Here is an 18643-nt window from a genome sequence, read left to right on the forward strand (position 1 = left end):
TTTCAATAAATGGGGCCCTTCTCTGTATTCTCTATCACCCTGGCTGGGACAGGGAGCTGGTTAGGCCTATAGCACAGAGGGTTCCTAGCACTCTAATAAGATGTGGAATAACAAATGAAGAATTTCCTACCACACCAGACCGCTTTCCAGAGCTCACAGGCACATCAGGGCCGGACCCCAGAAAGTAGGTACCATTATGATGAGCAGAAACATCAAGATACTGAGAAAATCAGAGGGTATACACAGAAAAGAAGCCTATTGGTGTCAGAAGCCTTCTCAGCTCCGTGATGCATGTCTAAGCAACTCAGCCGATCTTTATGCCCTCTACCCAACTTTTCGGGTCAAAGCTGAAGGCCTCTCAGCTTCTTCCTGCTGACCTAGACCCCATCTTCCTCAACAGGGCTTTCTGAATATTCTAACCATTTCTGTGTCCCTCTCTGATCTATACACTCTTCCTCCCCAGACACAAAGCCCTGGCTTCACATGCTGTAGGGACCCCATTTCCCTGTACATGTCACAGCTCCCACTCCTAGGAAGATCTATGCAACCCCATGTGGCTCTGGGGCTTGGAGATCTGAGAGAACGTTGGTGTCAGGGCCCTGACATGAAGTCCAACAGTGCCTAGGCACTGATATGTGAGCTCCAAGGACTTGTGGGAGAGGATGCAAGAAGCAGCCCAGGGAAGGAAGAGGCTAAGAAGGAATGGAGGATAAGGGCACAGATCTTTCACAAACAAAACCACATGCAAGACTGCAACTCTTGAACTTTTATTCTCCTGGAAACAATCATCTGTGTCAGAGGTACTTCAGGGAAAAGGGACATGCTCAATTCTGTCGAAGCAGGCGAGAGTGTTTGTGCACGGCATCCACAAAGGCTCCCACATGTTCCGGGTCCATGTCAGGGTAAAGTCCATGGCCCAGGTTGGCAATGTAGCGCTGTGGCCCAAAGTCATTCAGCATCTGCTGCACCAGCTTCCCAATCTCCTCCTAGGGGGAGCAACAGGGCACTGGCTACAGGGGGGCCAGCACGCCTCTGTCCTCCCGGTACATAATAGTGACACACACATGGAGGCACTCAGTGTTACTCAGTCATTCAAAAAACTACTGGATCCCTAGCATGGACCAGGCACTAAGAAGGGCCAAATGAACGAAATCAATGAAAAGAAACTCCTGCCTTCCTAGAGTCCATGTTGTGAATGGAGTAGAAGGGAGAACCGATGATGAAAACACACACATAGTAATAAACACAACCACATCCAGAACCATGAGAGTGCAGACAAAGTCACCAACACACACACAAGAACCTGGTTGTTACCTCAGATGCATACAGGGCACAGGGGTCCAGGTTGCCCTGCAGGGTCACCGTCTTTCCCACGCGTTCCCTGGAAGCAGAGTCAGGGCCCTGTTCTGGTGACGGCACATAGTGTAACTGTCCCCTGCTCCACCTCACCTTCCATCACTCACCGGGCTTTCTCAGGGGCCACTGTCCAGTCAAGCCCAACCACCTCGTAGCCAGCCTGGGCCAGCTCCTCCAGGGCAAAATGTCCATCCTTAGCAAAGATGATCTGGGGGAAAGGGCAAATCTCAGGCTGCAGACAGCTTTGCTCTGCTGGCTCTTAATAATATACCTCAGTCATACTTCTGCTGCCCTCTAGTGGTCACTTAGTTCCATGCAGGACTTAACCTGATAGCTCCACTGGCCCACCCCCATCCTTACCATGGGCACTGGTGCCAGGCCTGCCTCCTGCAGCCCGGCCTTCACTCGCTTGGACACATCACGGATGTAGGGCAGTGCAAACTTACTGAAGAGTTGTGGGCCAAGATGCCCTGCATGGGACTCAAAGAGCTGCAATGCCTACAATTACAGGGTGATGAAAATAAATGAAATACATAACATACAAAGAGGAGGCACACGTAGAATATGCCTCAATTTTCCCCAAGTGACTTCATCCCTGAGATTGCCTAAGCCTATAAACCTAGTTCCAGTCAAAAAGTTTTGCCTTCTCCAGATCCCAGTGCTAGCTTTGGTCTTTGAACAGAGCACTAAGCCCCCCTGCCAGTATCTGGGCTTAGCTGCTCCAGCCAGATCACTGCAGGTCAAGCCTCTTTTATGCCTGGCATTAAGATACCTAGCTTCTCAGGTATAAGGAACTGTATTGTTTCTGGTCCTTAAAGATTAAGCCCCAGGCTATGTCTCTCCCTCAGGTCTTACCTGGGCACCAGCAGCCACTTGTCCCACCAGATAAGGGACAAGAGCATCAGTGAGGATGCGAAGCAGCTGGTGACTGGCTTGTGGTCTCTGGTAAAGCCAGCGCTTGGCCTGAGACATGGTGCTTGAGCCGCCACCCTCAACCATGTATGTCATCAGAGTCCACTGCAAAAGGCAAAAGCCAGATTGATCCTTCCTTCCCTTGTCTTCACCCAGACCTGCCAAAGTAACTTCTCCAAGCCCAAGTCCCTGCCCTGGTCCATATTACCGGGGCACCAGCAAAGCCAATCAGTGGCACACGCCCAGCCAGCCGCTGTCGAGTGAGGGTGATGGCCTGGAACACATAGCCCAGCTCAGAGGCCACTGTTGCTGGATCCTGGAGGCGCTCTAAGTCCCGCTCTTCTCTTAATGGTTCTGGGAAGCTGGGCCCTTTGCCAGGCACCATGGTCACCTCCATGCCCAGTGCCTGGCAGGGGAGAAAACATCTGGGTTCCCAACCTGTAACTCCTGGAGAATGAGATCTGTTCAACCCATGCCAGGAAGGAGGAAAAGGAGAATGAAACAGCCAAGCTCCATCTCCTCCAGCCTGTTTTTCCCTCTGCCCCATAAGGGTAAGTGCTTTTCTTGAGCCTTGACTGTCCTTTCTGTTTTACACATTTGTGAGTCAGATCTGAGCAGGTACCTGGGGTACGACAAGGATGTCGGAGAAGATGATGGCAGCATCCAGAGGGAAGCGACGCAGTGGCTATAGGGAACAGAAGACAGATTGCTAGGTGGCCTGCGGAGAACATAAATCCCTCCTCTTTTGTCGACCCCTCACCTGCAGGGTAAGTTCACAGCAGGCTTCTGGGGAGCGACAGGTGCTGAAAAAGTCCTGGGCAGCCCGAGTTTCCCTAAACTCTGCAGACAGAAAAGGTAAGGCAGGGCTCAGCCTTGGGGAACCTCCAAGAGCCCTTCTCTGCCCCTCCAAAACTTTTCACTCTCCAGAGTTTTACCTAGACTCCGAGGCCCTGACCCTGACCTGGTAAGTAGCGTCCTGCCTGCCGCATGCACCAAACAGGAGTGTAGTCTGTTTCTTCTCCCCACGCTGCTCGCAGGAAGGTGTCATTCTTAAGCTCCGGAAAACCCTGAGGTCTGGGGATCAGGAGGAGGGAAGGGTAGGTCTCAGTAAACTAGGCTGGGGGTTGGGCAGGGCTCGAGTTCTAAAGCCGGAGACAGTCCATTTAGCAGAGCTATCTGCCTTCTCCAGACCAGCTACCAAGCTGCGCCTCCCCGCCGATTCCGCCCTCTCTCTGCCTATCAGGTGGTGTACAGGACTAGAAGGGCCGGTGCTGGGGCCTTTACCCTACGCATAGTCCCAGTTTCCCCAGGCTCAAAGCCACTGGAAGGACTAGGAGAGCGCGGGTGAGGAGACGAAAACTCACTTAGGAGAATTGGTGAGGGGAGGGGATGTCTCTGGAACAAGGGTATCCATGGGCTAGTTCCGGGGCTGGAAGGTTTTGGGGCTGAAAAATCTCCAGACGGGGACGGATAGTCATGGGGGGATCAGAGATGAAAGCCCGAAATGGGGATCTTAGTTGAGGATTAGAAAGTCCAGGGGGCGTCTCCTAAATTAAGGTCTGGGGTACGCAGTCCAGCTAGGTAGTCCCTGGGGTGAATATTTTAAGAATCCATGGTTGGAGGATTTGGAATCCCAGCGACTTGGGTTCTCCGGGCTGGGGAAGAAGGGTATAGGAACAGATTCCTAGGCTGGAAGATTCGGGTCAGAAGCCCCTATGACCACACTGCGTGGTGATCCAGAGAACTCACCTAGACTCTTTCGCCTCCATGATAAGCTGTCCGTAAACGCGAGCACAGTCCCCGTTATAGACTGAATCTGAGCCTGCCCTCTGCCCAGGCTCCGCCCCTTCCAGGGATGAGCCAGGGCAGTCGCCATATTGAAGGTCACATGATCAGACTCCCGCTACTGCTCCTGGGCTGCCCCAGCTGCTGCCGGTAGGACCCCACCCCTAGTCTCTTCACCGTAAATTCCGCTGTAGCGACGCAACAACAAACACACATCCACCCCCACCCCCCAAAGAACTTTGCTGTAAGTACACTTCGCATGGTGTGAGGAGTTTGCTCTCCTCTGACGGCCTGGGAATCCCAGAAAACTCGGCCCAAGGCTCACTTTTCACTCCCACTGTCCACGATTCTAATAATTTTATGCCGGGCCCAACCAGCCACAACTGTGGTAGAACAAAGTTGTACAGGAAACTGAAATAATTAAATATTTATATTACCTAGAAAGAGGCGGGCACTATAGTAGGTGCAGAGGTTACAGTGGTGAACAAGGCATTTTCTTCCTCTAAGGAGCTACAGACTGATGAGGAAACACAGAAATCAGCAATCACAATGGTAAATGGAAAAAGCTAGACGCAAGTAGCAAGGACTCCATTTAATTGGGGAAAACAATGAGGTATTCCAAGCAAAGGGAATAGCATGTGCAAAGAGAAGATGCAAAAGAGCAATTAGCTTAATGGAAAACAGGATATCAAGCTAGTGTATTTAAATAATCTGGAACTATCCACAGAGTTCAGCTCATGCAGGCCTTTGTTAAGTGCACGTATTCACTTTATCTTGTAGTAGTGTGACAGCATACAAATAGCTTGGAGAGATCAGAAGAGAGGCACTATGTTCCCAATTTACTAAGGAGAAAAAAATGGGAAACTCGCAAAATTACATGGGATTATTTATTTCTTGATACCTTTATTTGATAACTAAATCAAAACAAAGTTTCCACCCAAGTGTCCATCAACAAATGAATGGATAAACAATAAGTAGTGTATTTATACAATGGAACATTATTCAGCCATAAAAATAAAGTTCTGATACATGCAACAACATTGTTGTAACATTATGCTCAGTGAAGTAAGACAGACACAAAATGACAAATACTGTATCATTCCACTTATATGAAATATCTATAATAGGCAAATTCATAGAGGCAAAAAGCAGATTAGAGCTTTAGTAGATTAGTCCCCAGGGACTAGGGAGTGGGGACAATGAGAAGTTATTGCTTAAGGATACGGAGTTTCCTGTTTGGGGTGATGAAAAAGTTTTGGAAATAGATAATTGTACACTTTTAAAAAGTGGTCAAGATTACAAATTTTGTTATACATATTATTTACTATTAAAGATTAATGTTATATATTAAAAAACAGTGATTTGTACACTTTATATGGTATGAGTTACATCTCAGACTGGTTCCAAATAGGAAAAGGAGTACATCAAGGCTGTGTATTGTCACCCTGCTTATTTAACTTCTGTGCAGAGTACATCATGAGAAACACTGGGCTGGAAGAAGCACAAGCTGGAATCAAGATTGCTGGGAGAAATAGCAATAACCTCAGATATGCAGATGACACCACCCTTATGGCAGAAAGTGAAGAGGAACTAAAAAGCCTCTTGATGAAAGTGAAAGAGGAGAGTGAAAAAGTTGGCTTAAAGCTCAACATTCAGAAAACGAAGATCATGGCATCTGGTCCCATCACTTCATGGGAAATAGATGGGGAAACAGTGGAAACAGTGTCAAACTGTATTTTGGGGGGCTCCAAAATCACTGCAGATGGTCCGCAGCCATGAAATTAAAAGACGCTTACTCTTTGGAAGAAAAGTTATGACCAACCTAGATAGCATATTGAAAAGCAGAGACATTACTTTGCCAACAAAGGTCTGTCTAGTCAAGGCTATGGTCTTTCCTGTGGTCATGTATGGATGTGAAAGTTGGACTGTGAAGAAAGCTGAGCGCCGAATAATTGATGCTTTTGAACTGTGGTGTTGGAGAAGACTCTTGAGAGTCCCTTGGACTGCAAGGAGATCCAACCAGTCCATTCTGAAGGAGATCAGCCCTGGGATTTCTTTGGAAGGAATGATGCTAAAGCTGAAACTCCAATACTTTGGCCACCTCATGTGAAGAGTTGACTCATTGGAAAAGACTCTGATGCTGGGAGGGATTGGGGGGCAGGAGGAGAAGGGGACGACAGAGGATGAGATGGCTGGATGGCATCATTGACTCGATGGACGTGAGTCTGAGTGAACTCCGGGAGTTGGTGATGGACAGGGAGGCCTGGCCTGCTGCAATTCAGGGGGTCGCCGGGAGTCGGACATGACTGAGCGACTGAACAACTTCTGTACGTGGTTTGTTTGTTTTTGCCTCCTCTCTTCCCACATTGGCCTTTCCTCTCATTTGGTTTATAATTACTGGGAGAAACTGGATAATGATCACCAGTGCCCTGAGAAACTGGATAATGATCACCAGTTACTCCTGAGGAGTAACCACCAGGAGCAAGTCTAAATGACTCAAGAGTCCTGTCAGCAGCCAGGCTGGGGAGGGATCATTTTCCCAAACATTTTAATCACACTGCTCCTAGGATGGGAAGCCTGACAGGATAGCTAACAGATTCTTAAAGATTCAGCTGGTTGTACTGAGACTCACTGGGAGCAGGGAAGCTCCAGAAGGTTGAAGGAATAGCGTTTCGGGCTCGATAGGATGGATGGTGGCTTAAAAGAGAGTAGTAGCAATGGGGGTAAGTGGTAGTAGCAATGGGAATGGAGTGGGGAGATTGATCAGGTAGAAACTTCGGAACTTGGGTCTGGAAGACACTGAAATAGACAACAGGATTGAGTATCCAAGTACACAGGACAATACGGCGACACATGAGGTGCGCTTAGTCCAGAACTTACGGCGAAGGCTGGTCGAGGGCGGGGCTGAAGGTGGTGGGAAGCTCTGTCCGCTGGTTCGGCCGAAGCTCCTCCGCCCGGATCGCCCCCGGGCTTCCCTGGGCCACACCGCCATGGCTGGCCCGGGTCCGGGCGCGGCGCTAGAGTCCCCGCGACAGCTGCTGGGCCGTGTACGCTTTCTGGCGGAGGCAGCGAAGAGCCTCCGGGCCGGGCGGCCGCTGCCGGCGGCGCTAGCTTTTGTGCCCCGCGAGGTGCTCTACAAGCTTTACAAGGACCCGGCGGGACCGTCGCGCGTGCTGCTGCCGGTGTGGGAGGCGGAAGGCCTGGGGCTGCGTGTGGGAGCCACGGGCCCGGCCCCCGGCACCGGCTCCGGGGCCCTCCGCGCGGCCCGCGACAGCATCGAGCTGCGGCGCGGCGCCTGCGTGCGCACCACAGGCGAAGAGCTGTGCAACGGCCACGGGCTCTGGGTGAAGCTGACCAAGGTGCAAAAGACCCCGGGACCAGGGAAGCCCCTGGCTGTTCCCCTCCCCCATGTCGAGCTGACTTAGCGTCCGGTACCCTTCGCCCTGGGCTGGGCAGGGCGGGCCGCTGGCAGTTCCCTGACGGCTGTCCTCGTCTTGTGCGTTCCGGCAGGAGCAGCTGGCGGAACACCTGGGCGACTGCGGGCTGGACGAAGGCTGGCTCCTGGTGTGCCGCCCGGCCGAGGGCGGGGCCCGCCTGGTACCCATCGACACTCCAGACCACCTCCAGCGGCAGCAGCAGCTCTTCGGAGTGGACTACCGCCCGGTGCTCAGGTCCTGCGCTGGGAGGGGTGGGGCTTGCTGGCCGACTGCCAGGCCCTAGACTGGCACAGCCCGGGCGGAGTGATCTGATAGGATTGACAGAAAAAAGGGCGGGACCTAAAGGGAGCTGGGGTGGGGCTTCTGGAGGCATGGTTTAGAAAAGTCAGAGCGCTGGAGAAGGCTCCGGGGTCTTCTGCCGTCCTCTGAGGTCTCCATATCCCGTCCCCCATTCTGTGCGCACAGATGGGAACAGGTGGTGGACTTGACATACTCGCATCGCCTGGGATCAAGGCCTCAGCCGGCCGAGGCATACACTGAAGCTGTACAAAGGCTACTGTGAGTAAGCTGGGATGGGCTGGGGAGGAAGGAGCTCCAGGTCTGGGCCCGACCTAATTAGGGACTTGGGGTCGCTTAGCTATGTGCCCCCGACGTGGACCTACGAGTGCGACGAGGACCTGATCCACTTCTTGTACGACCACCTGGGCAAGGAGGATGAGAACCTGGGTAGCGTGAAGCAGTATGTGGAGAGCATAGACGTTTCCTCCTACACGGTGGGTGCTGGGACTCCTCCCACCCCAAGCAAGATGTAGTAACATCCTGCTAGATTCGGAACTCTTACCTCTAAGCCACAGCCAAACCTGAATCCCCACAGGCCAGACTCAGTCCACCCCCCAGTCTTGGAAGTCCTATAGGAATCCCTCGACACCTCCACCCTTACCAGATGGATTTCCAGCTCAGCTCCACTGTGCTTTCTCTCTTGTGCTCCCTGGCCCATCCACCTCTCTGCCCTCCCCAGGAGGAGTTCAATGTGTCCTGCCTGACAGACAGCAATGCAGACACCTACTGGGAGAGCGATGGGTCCCAGTGCCAGCACTGGGTACGGCTGACCATGAAAAAGGGCACCATTGTCAAGTGAGTGGGCTCTGAGCACAACAGGGTGGGTGAGCCACGTACCTGTGAGTGTGTAAAGACACATGTGCACCCTCTTAACCCTCAGGAAACTACTACTCACGGTGGATACCACAGATGACAACTTTATGCCTAAGCGGGTGGTGGTCTATGGGGGTGAAGGGGACAACCTGAAGAAGCTGAGTGACGTGAGCATTGATGAGTGAGTGAACTGACCTGGGCTGGGAGGGGGGACATGATCCTGGGAGCAGGATCTGGCCCAGTTTGGAGGCACAAGGTGGGCTGTGACCCCAGCAACTCCTGAAGACAAGGGGTTTCCAAAGTTCCTCATATTCATCCCCTCAGGACCCTGATCGGGGACGTCTGTGTCCTGGAGGACATGACTGTCCACCTCCCAATCATCGAGATCCGCATCGTCGAGTGCCGAGGTGGGGCTTAAGGCCACAAGGAGGGAAAGGGAGCCCCAGCATGTAGATGGGGGTTAGCTGGCAGTGAGTATGGAGTGAAGGAGATGGACTTGGAGTTGGGATAAAGGTGACAACTGAACTAACGCCAAGACCTGAAGCTTTGGGGCCCAAGCCAAGGGGACGGTGCTGGGTATAGGCCTGCCTTAAAGCCATAGAAGTGCTTGGGCTCACCTGGAAGAGGAATGGAGTTGGGACCTTCAGGCATCCCCATATTATAGTGGTGGATGGAGGAACTAGCACAAAATATAATCATCAGAATCGGGTGATAGAAGGGGATCCCAAAGGTCCCAAGTTTCTAGGGGCTAAGGGTGACACAAAGCTGAGCATTAAGGAGCCATTCTCAGGTCTCGGGGCCAAAGAGGCAGCAGGCGCCATAAGTGAGCTCACTCTGACTCTTCCCCCAGATGACGGGATTGATGTGCGTCTTCGAGGGGTCAAGATCAAGTCTTCTAGACAGCGAGAATTAGGGCTAAATGCAGACCTGTTTCAGCCCACCAATCTCGTGCGATACCCACGCCTAGAAGGCACTGATCCGGAAGTACTGTACCGCAGAGCTGTTCTCCTGCAGAGGTGGCTGTGGTCCTGGGCCAGTTAGTCCCTCCCCGCTCCCCCCATCCTGAACCTTTTTTCTGATCTTATATCGAATGCTATTCCACTTCAAGAGGCAGAGAGCCCCTGGGCCCTGCCTTCTCCTGTCCCTGTGTGTTGGGGGTGCTGAGAGGGTCTTGCATCTATGACTTCAGCCGCAATTATCTTTACCCAACCTCACCAGATTCATAAAGATCTTAGACAGCGTCCTGCACCACCTGGTACCGGCCTGGGACCACACGCTGGGCACCTTTAGTGAGATTAAGGTGAGCCTGACTCACTCAGTGCTGGTCTTGGCAGTGGGCACCCCTTTCTGCAGTGTTTCACGCTTCATCAGAAAGTTCTTAGATCTACTCTAGGCCTAGACTTTTGCTAGGCTCTGGGAACATAGGAGGAAATCCAGACACAAATAGTCAAAATTTAGTGTTTAGGGTCCTATTTCCCAGAGAGTATGTGAAATACACAGAACTTGGGGAGGAGAGGTGACAGCATGGACAGGGCAGGTTATATGAAAGGTGCCCACTGGGAGTTCCTAGCTGCTCAGGATGACTTGAGAGAAGCATAGCAATAGATGTGAGTGTGACATGGGATGAGGCAGGAAGAGGTGGGCAGGAGGCTGGCCCTGGTAGCCAAGGGCACCGGGGCCAGACTTTGTTCCTGGTCAGTGGAGCCATTGGGAAGTTTTTATGTAAGCTAACGACAAAGTTGGGTTTTTATGTAAGGTAACGACAAAACTGGGTTTTAGAAAGCTTCCCCTGGTGGCTGGACTAAGGAAGAGACTGAAAGCAAGGACCAGGGATAGAGTAGGCTTGAACTGGCCCCGTGGGCTTGGAACAGAGAAATGTTCCAGGGCCTGGACGGAGGCTGACTGCCTGCCGGCCCCGCTCTGGCCACCTCTCCCCACCAGCAAGTGAAGCAGTTCCTGCTGCTGTCACGCCAGCGGCCAGGCCTGGTGGCCCAGTGCCTACGTGACTCAGAGAGCAGCAAGCCCAGCTTCATGCCACGTCTGTACATCAACCGGCGCCTCGCCATGGAACACCGTGCCTGCCCCTTACGGGATCCCGCCTGCAAGAACGCTGTCTTCACCCAGGTCTGGTCACCTGGGTGTCACCTGGGGTCAGAGCAAGGGCGGGTCAGCAGGGGGACTAGGGGGCACTGGGCCAGGAGGGACCTGAGCAAGGTCTTTGGGCAAGAGTGGGGCCGGACGTTCCCACAACTCCCTCCCCTTCTCCCTGGCCCCAGGTTTACGAAGGCCTCAAGCCCTCTGACAAGTATGAAAAGCCCCTGGACTACAGGTATGGCTTGGGGGCAGGGGACCTGCTCAGGGCACACATGGACGCATTCCACCCACACACTGCCTCTGGACCCCTCAGCATTACCCCTCTGTAGCCCTTACTCCTGGGTGGACCCTGGGCTGGTGGGTCATCCCGAGCCCTAGCCTGGTGTAATGATAGAGACTTACCCCTCCTTACAGGTGGCCCATGCGCTATGACCAGTGGTGGGAGTGTAAATTCATTGCAGAAGGCATCATTGACCAAGGTGAGGCCTTGAGGGCCAGTAGCACGAGTCCTGCCATATTGAGAGTGGTTGGGGTATCTGGGGTGACCAGCTAAGCTAGATAGGGGGCTTGCTTCTCACCCCATCATGGGGGCTGGGGCTCTTGTGTACCTCAGCTGAGAGCATCTGTCTGTCCTTTTAGGAGGTGGTTTCCGGGACAGCTTGGCAGACATGTCAGAAGAACTGTGCCCTAGCTCGGCGGATACCCCTGTGCCTCTGCCCTTCTTTGTACGGACGGCCAACCAGGTAAGCCCCCCTCTACCTCCCAAGTTGTTTCTGCTGTTCTGTCTCTGCAAACCTCCCAGGCCCCAGACTAAGCCGGAGAAGGAACAGGGAGAGACTGAACTGCCCGGGGCAGCTTCTAGGCAGAAGGATGGAGTCATTGTATGTTCAGAGGGTTCCTTCAGGGCCCCTCCGTGGAAGGTGTTCAGGCAGGGAAGGTGTTCAGGGAAGTCGTTGAGGCATCTGGGGTAACACAGGAGGGTCCATCACAGGCCATGCTGACAGCTCTGTCTCGGGGGCAGGGCAATGGCACAGGCGAGGCCCGGGACATGTATGTGCCCAACCCCTCCTGCCGGGACTTTGCCAAGTATGAGTGGATCGGACAGCTGATGGGGGCTGCCCTTCGGGGTAAGGAGTTCCTGGTGAGTAGCCTAATCTGCACCCCACCAGCTTAGTCCTGGCTCTTGGAAAGAAGAGCCAGCCAAACCCGGGCAGTTCGGGGCACGAAGACAGCAGTGTTTGTCCCACAGGTCCTGGCTCTACCGGGTTTCGTGTGGAAGCAGCTGTCTGGTGAGGAGGTGAGCTGGAGCAAGGACTTCCCAGCTGTGGACTCTGTGCTGGTGAGTTAGGGCCTGGACCGGGTTTCTCTGCCCAGCTCTCAAGCTTGTCGCACCCCTAGGCTGTCCTGAACCTTCTTGTACCACACGTTTCCCCTTTCCCACCCATGTACTCCCATAGCTTCAATTCCTGTCACTGTTCCGGTGACCCTGAAAGGATTAATTACCTCTGGACCCAGCCTCTCTGCTAAGCCGAGGGCTATATATGCATTTACCTGCTGGATTTCTCTCCCAAGATGGTACCTCGGGCTCAGCACACTCTTCATCCTCTCCCTCTAGGACTCCCTGTCTCACAGTGGCACCACCACCCACCCCTCCCCTTGCCAAGCCCCTCAGGGTCATTCTTCACTCTTCTTTCTCCCTCACCTCCCACATTCTGTCACATCTGCCTTTGGAATCTCCCCACCTCTCCCATCTCACTTCTATCCCTCGGGTTTAGTCACCTTCCTTCCTGATCCAGCCACTGATTGCAGATCTAGTGACCATGTCTCCCTTCTTACCCATCTTATCTCCATAATCCCTTCAGTGGTCCACCCTGGGCTTAGGATAAAATGCAGAGTCTGAAAAGGCCTTACATGACTCCTGTATCTCTGGACACTTGCCCAGTTAGGTTCCTCAGGCCTTTTGCTCTTTCCACCTTTTTTTAAGATGTTCTCTCTCCTGACTTCCTGGTGGCCCAGCCAATTCCCAGCCAATCATTTGGGTCTCAGCTTAGATGCCACTTCCCCCAGGACACCTTCCCTGATCTCCGTGGCTGGTTAGGCATCATCTTGATGCTGGGCTTCACAGCCCATCTACTAACCCCCTCACTGCCCTCATTGCCTGCATAACAACTGCCTTGCCTGGCTGCCTCCCCTGCTTTCCTGTGAGCTTCTTGAGAAAAAACAAAAGACTATCTCCACAATGAAAAGCTGACCTTCCTGCCTCTCTTCAACCCCCAGGTGAAGCTCTTGGAAGTGATGGAAGGAATGGACAAGGAGACATTTGAGTTCAAATTTGGGAAGGAGCTAACATTCACCACTGTGCTGAGTGACCAGCAGGTGGTGGAGCTGATCCCTGGGGGTTCAGGCATCGTGGTGGGATATGAGGACCGTTCCCGTTTCATCCAACTGGTGCAGAAGGCACGGCTAGAAGAGAGCAAGGAGCAGGTACTACCCAGAGGCCAGTGGAACAGAGAGCTGTGGACAGCTCCCAGGAGCCAGAGCCCAGCCCGAGGGGCCACCAGAACCCAGCCCAAGAGCTCTGGCCCCCACCACCCCTCTGCCCCATATTCTTGCTGATCTGTGGGGCACAGAGGTACTTTATCTCCGTGAGTGGAGGCCAGGTGTCCCCACCACACCCAGAGCTGGGAGTTGTGCCTTGTTCTCCAGCCAGGCCTTCTCCCCTCTCCCCAGGTGGCAGCCATGCAGGCAGGTCTGCTGAAGGTGGTGCCGCAGGCTGTGCTGGACTTGCTGACGTGGCAAGAATTGGAGAAGAAGGTGTGCGGGGACCCAGAGGTCACTGTGGATGCCCTGCGCAAGCTCAGTGAGTGTGGGGCCGGGCAGCACAGTCCCGGGGTGGGGCTTAAGGACCTAAGAATGAATTCTGTGTGGTTTTGTCCCACCAGCCCGGTTTGAGGACTTCGAGCCATCTGACACCCGGGTGCAGTACTTCTGGGAGGCACTGAACAACTTCACCAATGGTCAGTGGAGAGGGCAGAGGACTGCCTGGGTTCAGACTCCACTCCTGGGATACAGAGATGGGGGAGGTGGTCGAGTTTCCTCCACCAGCACATGGGCACTGATTTCCTTCTCCTCTGTCAGAGGACCGGAGCCGCTTCCTGCGCTTTGTCACCGGCCGCAGCCGTCTGCCGGCACGGATCTACATCTACCCAGACAAGCTGGGGTGAGAGCCGATGGGGAGGGGAGGTCTAGTCGGAAGAGCCTGTGGCTGGCCTTTGCCCTCCGCCACACACACATTCCCCTGTCAGACGCTGCCCTGTGCCCCTCCAATTTTCCTCATCTCTGGTCCTTCCACACTCCCAGCTATGAGACCACAGACGCGCTGCCCGAGTCTTCCACCTGCTCCAGCACCCTCTTCCTGCCGCACTATGCCAGGTGGGTTCCCTAAGTTCCAGCCTGGGGAGTGGGACTTGTGGGAAATGTGACATCCTAGGGTGGAGGAGGGCTTCAAGGTACAAATTGGAGTCCCAGAGCCCCTGGTCATGATGGAGGGGCCTCTACATCTGGTGCTGAACAACTCCCTGCCCCCCACAGCGCCAAGGTGTGTGAGGAGAAGCTCCGATATGCTGCCTACAACTGTGTGGCCATTGACACCGACATGAGCCCTTGGGAGGAGTGAGTCGGCGCCAGGGGGCAGTCTTGGGCCTGCAGGACTGCACCTGCACTGGTCCCGTGGGGTCTCCCCCTGAGCACCCAGGGCAGAGACAGCTTCCCTGGACCCTCGAAGTCTGAGAGAAAACGCCAGTGCGCTGCACCCCTGGGTGCGGTTGAAGTGGGAACAGCAGGTTGACACTGATGGCCCAGCCCCACAGACCCTCAAGCCCTACACGTGCTTGGGTTTGCTTCCAGAGCTATTTCACCTCTTGTGAGAGGAATCTTCCACAAGCCCAGCACAAGCTGCCAGGCCTGAGCTACTTGAAGGGAGCCTTCTTCTAGCTCCCCACCTCATGGACTTTGTTTCAGTTTTCAACTCCTTTTTTTTTTTCCTCCATATTTTTCTCTGGTTTCAGCCAGAACTAAAAATTTGTGGGGGCGGGGTGGGGGGATGGAGGCTCTTCCCCCAACAAGTCTCCAGGGATGGATAGGGAGTGATGGCCATCCTCCTTGGTCACCTGAACCAAGAATAAAGCAACAACTGAACACCCTCTTCCTCACATACTGGTCTTTTCCTCCTCTCCCTCCGTCCCCAAAGTGTGAGCTCCAGCTTTCTTTCTCCAACTCGGTACCAACTGACAAAGTGCCACCACTGTCCCTGACTCAGAATATATAGCTACTCAACATTAAACCTCTACTACCACTGCTGCTGCTGCTGCTGCTGCTAAGTCGCTTCAGTCACGTCCGACTCTGTGTGACCGCATAGACGGCAGCCCACCAGGCTCCCCTGTCCCTGGGATTCTCCAGGCTAGAACACTGGACTGGGTTGCCATTTCCTTCTCCAATGCATGAAAGTGAAAAGTCAAAGCGAAGTCGCTCAGTCGTGTCCGACTCTTAGCAACCCCATGGACTGCAGCCCACCAGGCTCCTCCGTCCGTTGGATTCTCCAGGCAAGAGTGTTGGAGTGGGGTGCCATCACCTTCACTACTACTGCTGCTACCCCCTATTCATCACTTCAACACCTGGCTCCCTGTCTGCTGTCTTGCCCTCCAAGACCTTGCCCAGGTTAAGGCCAGATATGTCCTCTCTGAAATCTTCAATGGCTTCTCTTTGCTGCTGCTGCTAAGTCGCTTCAGTCGTGTCCGACTCTGTGCGACCCCAGAGATGGCAGCCCACCAGGCTCCCCTGTCCCTGGGATTCTTCAGGCAAGAACACTGGAGTGGGTTGCCATTTCCTTCCCCAATGCGTGAAAGTGAAGTCGCTCAGTCGTGTCCCACTCCTAGCGACCCCATGGACTACAGCCTACCAGGCTCCTCCATCCATGGGATTTTCCAGGCAAGAGTACTGGAATGGGTTGCCATTGCCTTCTCCGAGCTCCTCTTTACCCAACTTTAAAACAAAACCTAGGCTTTAAACCTCCTCATAGGTTTTATGCATGTCCTGCCCCAGCCTTTTCTCCCTTAAGAGCTTCCATGACACTCCATCCAAGAAGCTCTTGCACATGGAAAAGTTGAGTAAATGGATGAATTCATTCCTTCAGAGTATGTTTATTGGGCTCCTGAGGGATGTTAAAGAAGCCTGTTCCAGGACTTAGGGGTCCTGCCAGGAGCCAAGGAGACATGTGTCAAGTGGGAGTGGTAGGGCTTCTCAGTGCAAACATGAAATCTGGAGCTGAGAGGGGAAATAAGGAGTCCTCCGCCCAGAAGCAGGAATAAAGCAGGCCTGGTGTCTTCTGGGATGGGTGTGGTGATGTGGAGGGTGGGAGTGCGCCTTCGGGAATCAAGTGGGCAGAAGAATCTGACATCCTAGAGGACAGAGCTTGCAATGGCAGATAAAACACCCAAGTCAGGAAGTGACAGAAGAGGCAGCAGCGTGGCTACCCACCCCCACGCTGCCTCCAGGAACCACACAGCTAAGGTGCAATCTCAGAACAAGTACCCCCCACACACACACTCCGAGAGATCCCTCCAGGTGGATGCAGTCCCCACAGGGGGCCGTCCTCCTCAAGCACGGTCCCCAGAGAAGTCGCGCTCTCCCACCGCTTCCCCACGACGCCCTCTAGGGCGCGCCCGGACGCCGCCCTGCGGCAAAACTCCACCTGGGCTCTGAGATGAGATCCGCTCCGCATTCCGGGGTGTGTGCATCCTCAAGACCACCACTCTGTAATTTGGAATCTGATGCTCCAGGTGAGCCTGCCTGGCCCAGCGGCTTCCCGACCCCTACGCCTTGGGTGGTCCGCAGGAGACCGGCCCCCCTCCTCCTGCAGTCTCTTTCTGCCGGAGGCGCTGGAGCCGGAGAGGCAGCTACTCCCGCCCAACTCCGCGCTTCCCGGCAAGTTCCCCCCGCCTCGTCCCTCCACCCGGGGATTCTCTCCTTCCCCTTCTCTGCTCTTCAGGGAAAGGCCTGGCCAGCACGAGCCTGCCGGAGGTAGTCTGTTTCTGGTAGTGGCCACACGAAGGGCTTTCCAGGTAGTTCAGTGGTCAAGAATCCAAACGGCTTCCCAGGGGACTCCGCGGTAAAGGATCTGCCTGCTAATGCAGGAGATGCAGGTTACGCGGGTTGGATCCCTGGGTTGTCAAGATGCCCTGAAGGAGGAAATGGCAACCCACTCCAGTATTCTTGCCTGGGAAATCCTATGGACAGGAGAGCCTGGAGAGCTACAGACATGGGACCTAAGAGAATCAGACACGTCTGAGCAAGTACCTGCCACATAAGTCTTTGATCTGTCTTTTACCAAATTGGACCCACATTGTGTGTTTTGTAACTTGCTTTTCATTCATTCATTTATTCATTCAGTGAATACTTGGAGCAGCTATGTCAGGAGTCACGCTGGCTACAATGGGTGAAATGGTTACACAGATCATTTTTGTCATCTTGGGATTTTACCTTTAAGGGTGTGGCCAGTGCTCAGTCAGTCATGTCCTACATTTTTTGCAATCCCATGGACTGTAACCAGGTAGGCTCCTCTGTCCATGGGATTTTTCAGGCAAGGATACTGGAGTGGGTTGCCATGCCCTCCTCCAGGGGACCTTCCCCACCCAGGGATGGAACCTGCCTCACCTGTGTCTCCTGGATTGGGAGGAGGACTCTACCATTAGCACCTCCTGGCAAGCCCAAAGAGACATTTATTAAACAGATAATCGCATAAATAACAGGCTTCCCAGGTGGCGCTAGTGGTAAAGAATTCGCCTGCCCTTGCAAGAGACTGGGTTGGAACCGTGGGTGGGGAAGATGCCCTGGAGGAGGAAATGGCAGCCCTCTCCAGGATTCTTGCCTGGGAAATTCCATGGACAGAGGAGCCTGGCGGGTTACAGTCCATGGAGTAGCAAGGAGTTGGACACGACTGAGTACGCACACATAAACAACATTTAATAACATTCATGTAAGAGCTCCAGAGAAGAAGTGATGGATTTCATTAGAAGACAGAATCAGATGATTCTAACTAAAGTGGCTCAGCGGGGACTTCCCTGGTGGTCCAGTGCTTGAGAATCTGCCTGTCAATACAGGAGACAGGAATTGGAACCCTGGTCCGGGAATGAGGATCCCGCATGCCCCAAAGCAACTAAGCCTGAGCAGCAACTAGAGAAGGCCCACACAGCAAAGAAGAGGCCATGCACTGCAACCAAGACCAAGTGCTGCCAAAAATAATACATAATTTTTTTAAAAAGAATAGGAAATCGGGATACCAAAGAATTAAAAAAAAAAAAAAAAAAAAACAGCTCAGAGAAGTACTAAATCCTTAGGGAGAATAACGGTACAAAAACCAACTGAGAAGCATGTTGAGTCCTGTGTTACTGGAGTGTGAAGGGAAGAAAGAGATGAGACTCGCCTCGGAGGCTTTTAGAGGGTTTTACGTTGAGCAGCCATGAGAGGGTTCAGCAAAGGAGTGACATGATTAGATTGCTTTTGGCAGCCCCGTAGAGAATGAATTGAGAGGGAGAGACTACAGGCAAGGAGGAATCCAAGCAGGAAATAATGGTCGCTGGAACAAGGGTGATACTCATTTTCACCATTATTTTTATTGGCTGCATTGTATTACATTATAAGGCATTTCATAACTTGTATTCATTTCAAACCCTCAACAGATGGACATTAAGGTTGTTTACAAATTTTCTGTATTAAAAACTATAAATGTTATAATAAACATCCTCATGCATATATCCTTGCATACCTATTTATTTTCTTAGAATAACTTCCTAAAATTGCTTCATCAAACTGCTGAATTGCCCTCTAGGAAGGATGTATCAATTTTCACT

General features: G+C 53.1%; 2 protein-coding genes across 2 annotated transcripts; one reads left to right on the forward strand and one right to left on the reverse strand.

Moving 5' to 3' along the window:
• Positions 1–746: 746 nt before the first annotated feature.
• On the reverse strand, positions 747–4086 carry UROD (uroporphyrinogen decarboxylase). Its single transcript, NM_001205558.1, has 10 exons — positions 4018–4086; positions 3230–3342; positions 3029–3108; positions 2891–2953; positions 2477–2674; positions 2212–2373; positions 1717–1854; positions 1464–1564; positions 1315–1381; positions 747–986 (listed from the first exon to the last, which is right to left on the reverse strand). Exons 1-10 carry the CDS (start codon positions 4035–4037, stop codon positions 825–827), a joined length of 1104 nt encoding a protein of 367 aa, NP_001192487.1. The 5' UTR covers positions 4038–4086; the 3' UTR covers positions 747–824.
• Positions 4087–6972: 2886 nt separating this feature from the next.
• HECTD3 (HECT domain E3 ubiquitin protein ligase 3) lies at positions 6973–14940 on the forward strand. The gene is given in 21 exon segments (NM_001098961.1): positions 6973–7412; positions 7564–7724; positions 7956–8048; positions 8128–8263; positions 8509–8624; positions 8710–8823; positions 8967–9049; positions 9493–9658; positions 9861–9942; positions 10584–10766; positions 10919–10971; positions 11151–11215; positions 11376–11479; positions 11758–11877; positions 11986–12075; positions 13014–13220; positions 13467–13596; positions 13679–13753; positions 13875–13956; positions 14097–14168; positions 14328–14940. Coding segments are annotated over 21 exon segments (2586 nt in total). The 5' UTR covers positions 6973–7043; the 3' UTR covers positions 14413–14940.
• The last annotated feature ends 3703 nt before the right edge of the window (positions 14941–18643 follow it).

The sequence above is a fragment of the Bos taurus genome, chromosome 3, assembly GCF_002263795.3.
Source record: "Bos taurus isolate L1 Dominette 01449 registration number 42190680 breed Hereford chromosome 3, ARS-UCD2.0, whole genome shotgun sequence".
NCBI lineage: Eukaryota > Metazoa > Chordata > Mammalia > Artiodactyla > Bovidae > Bos > Bos taurus.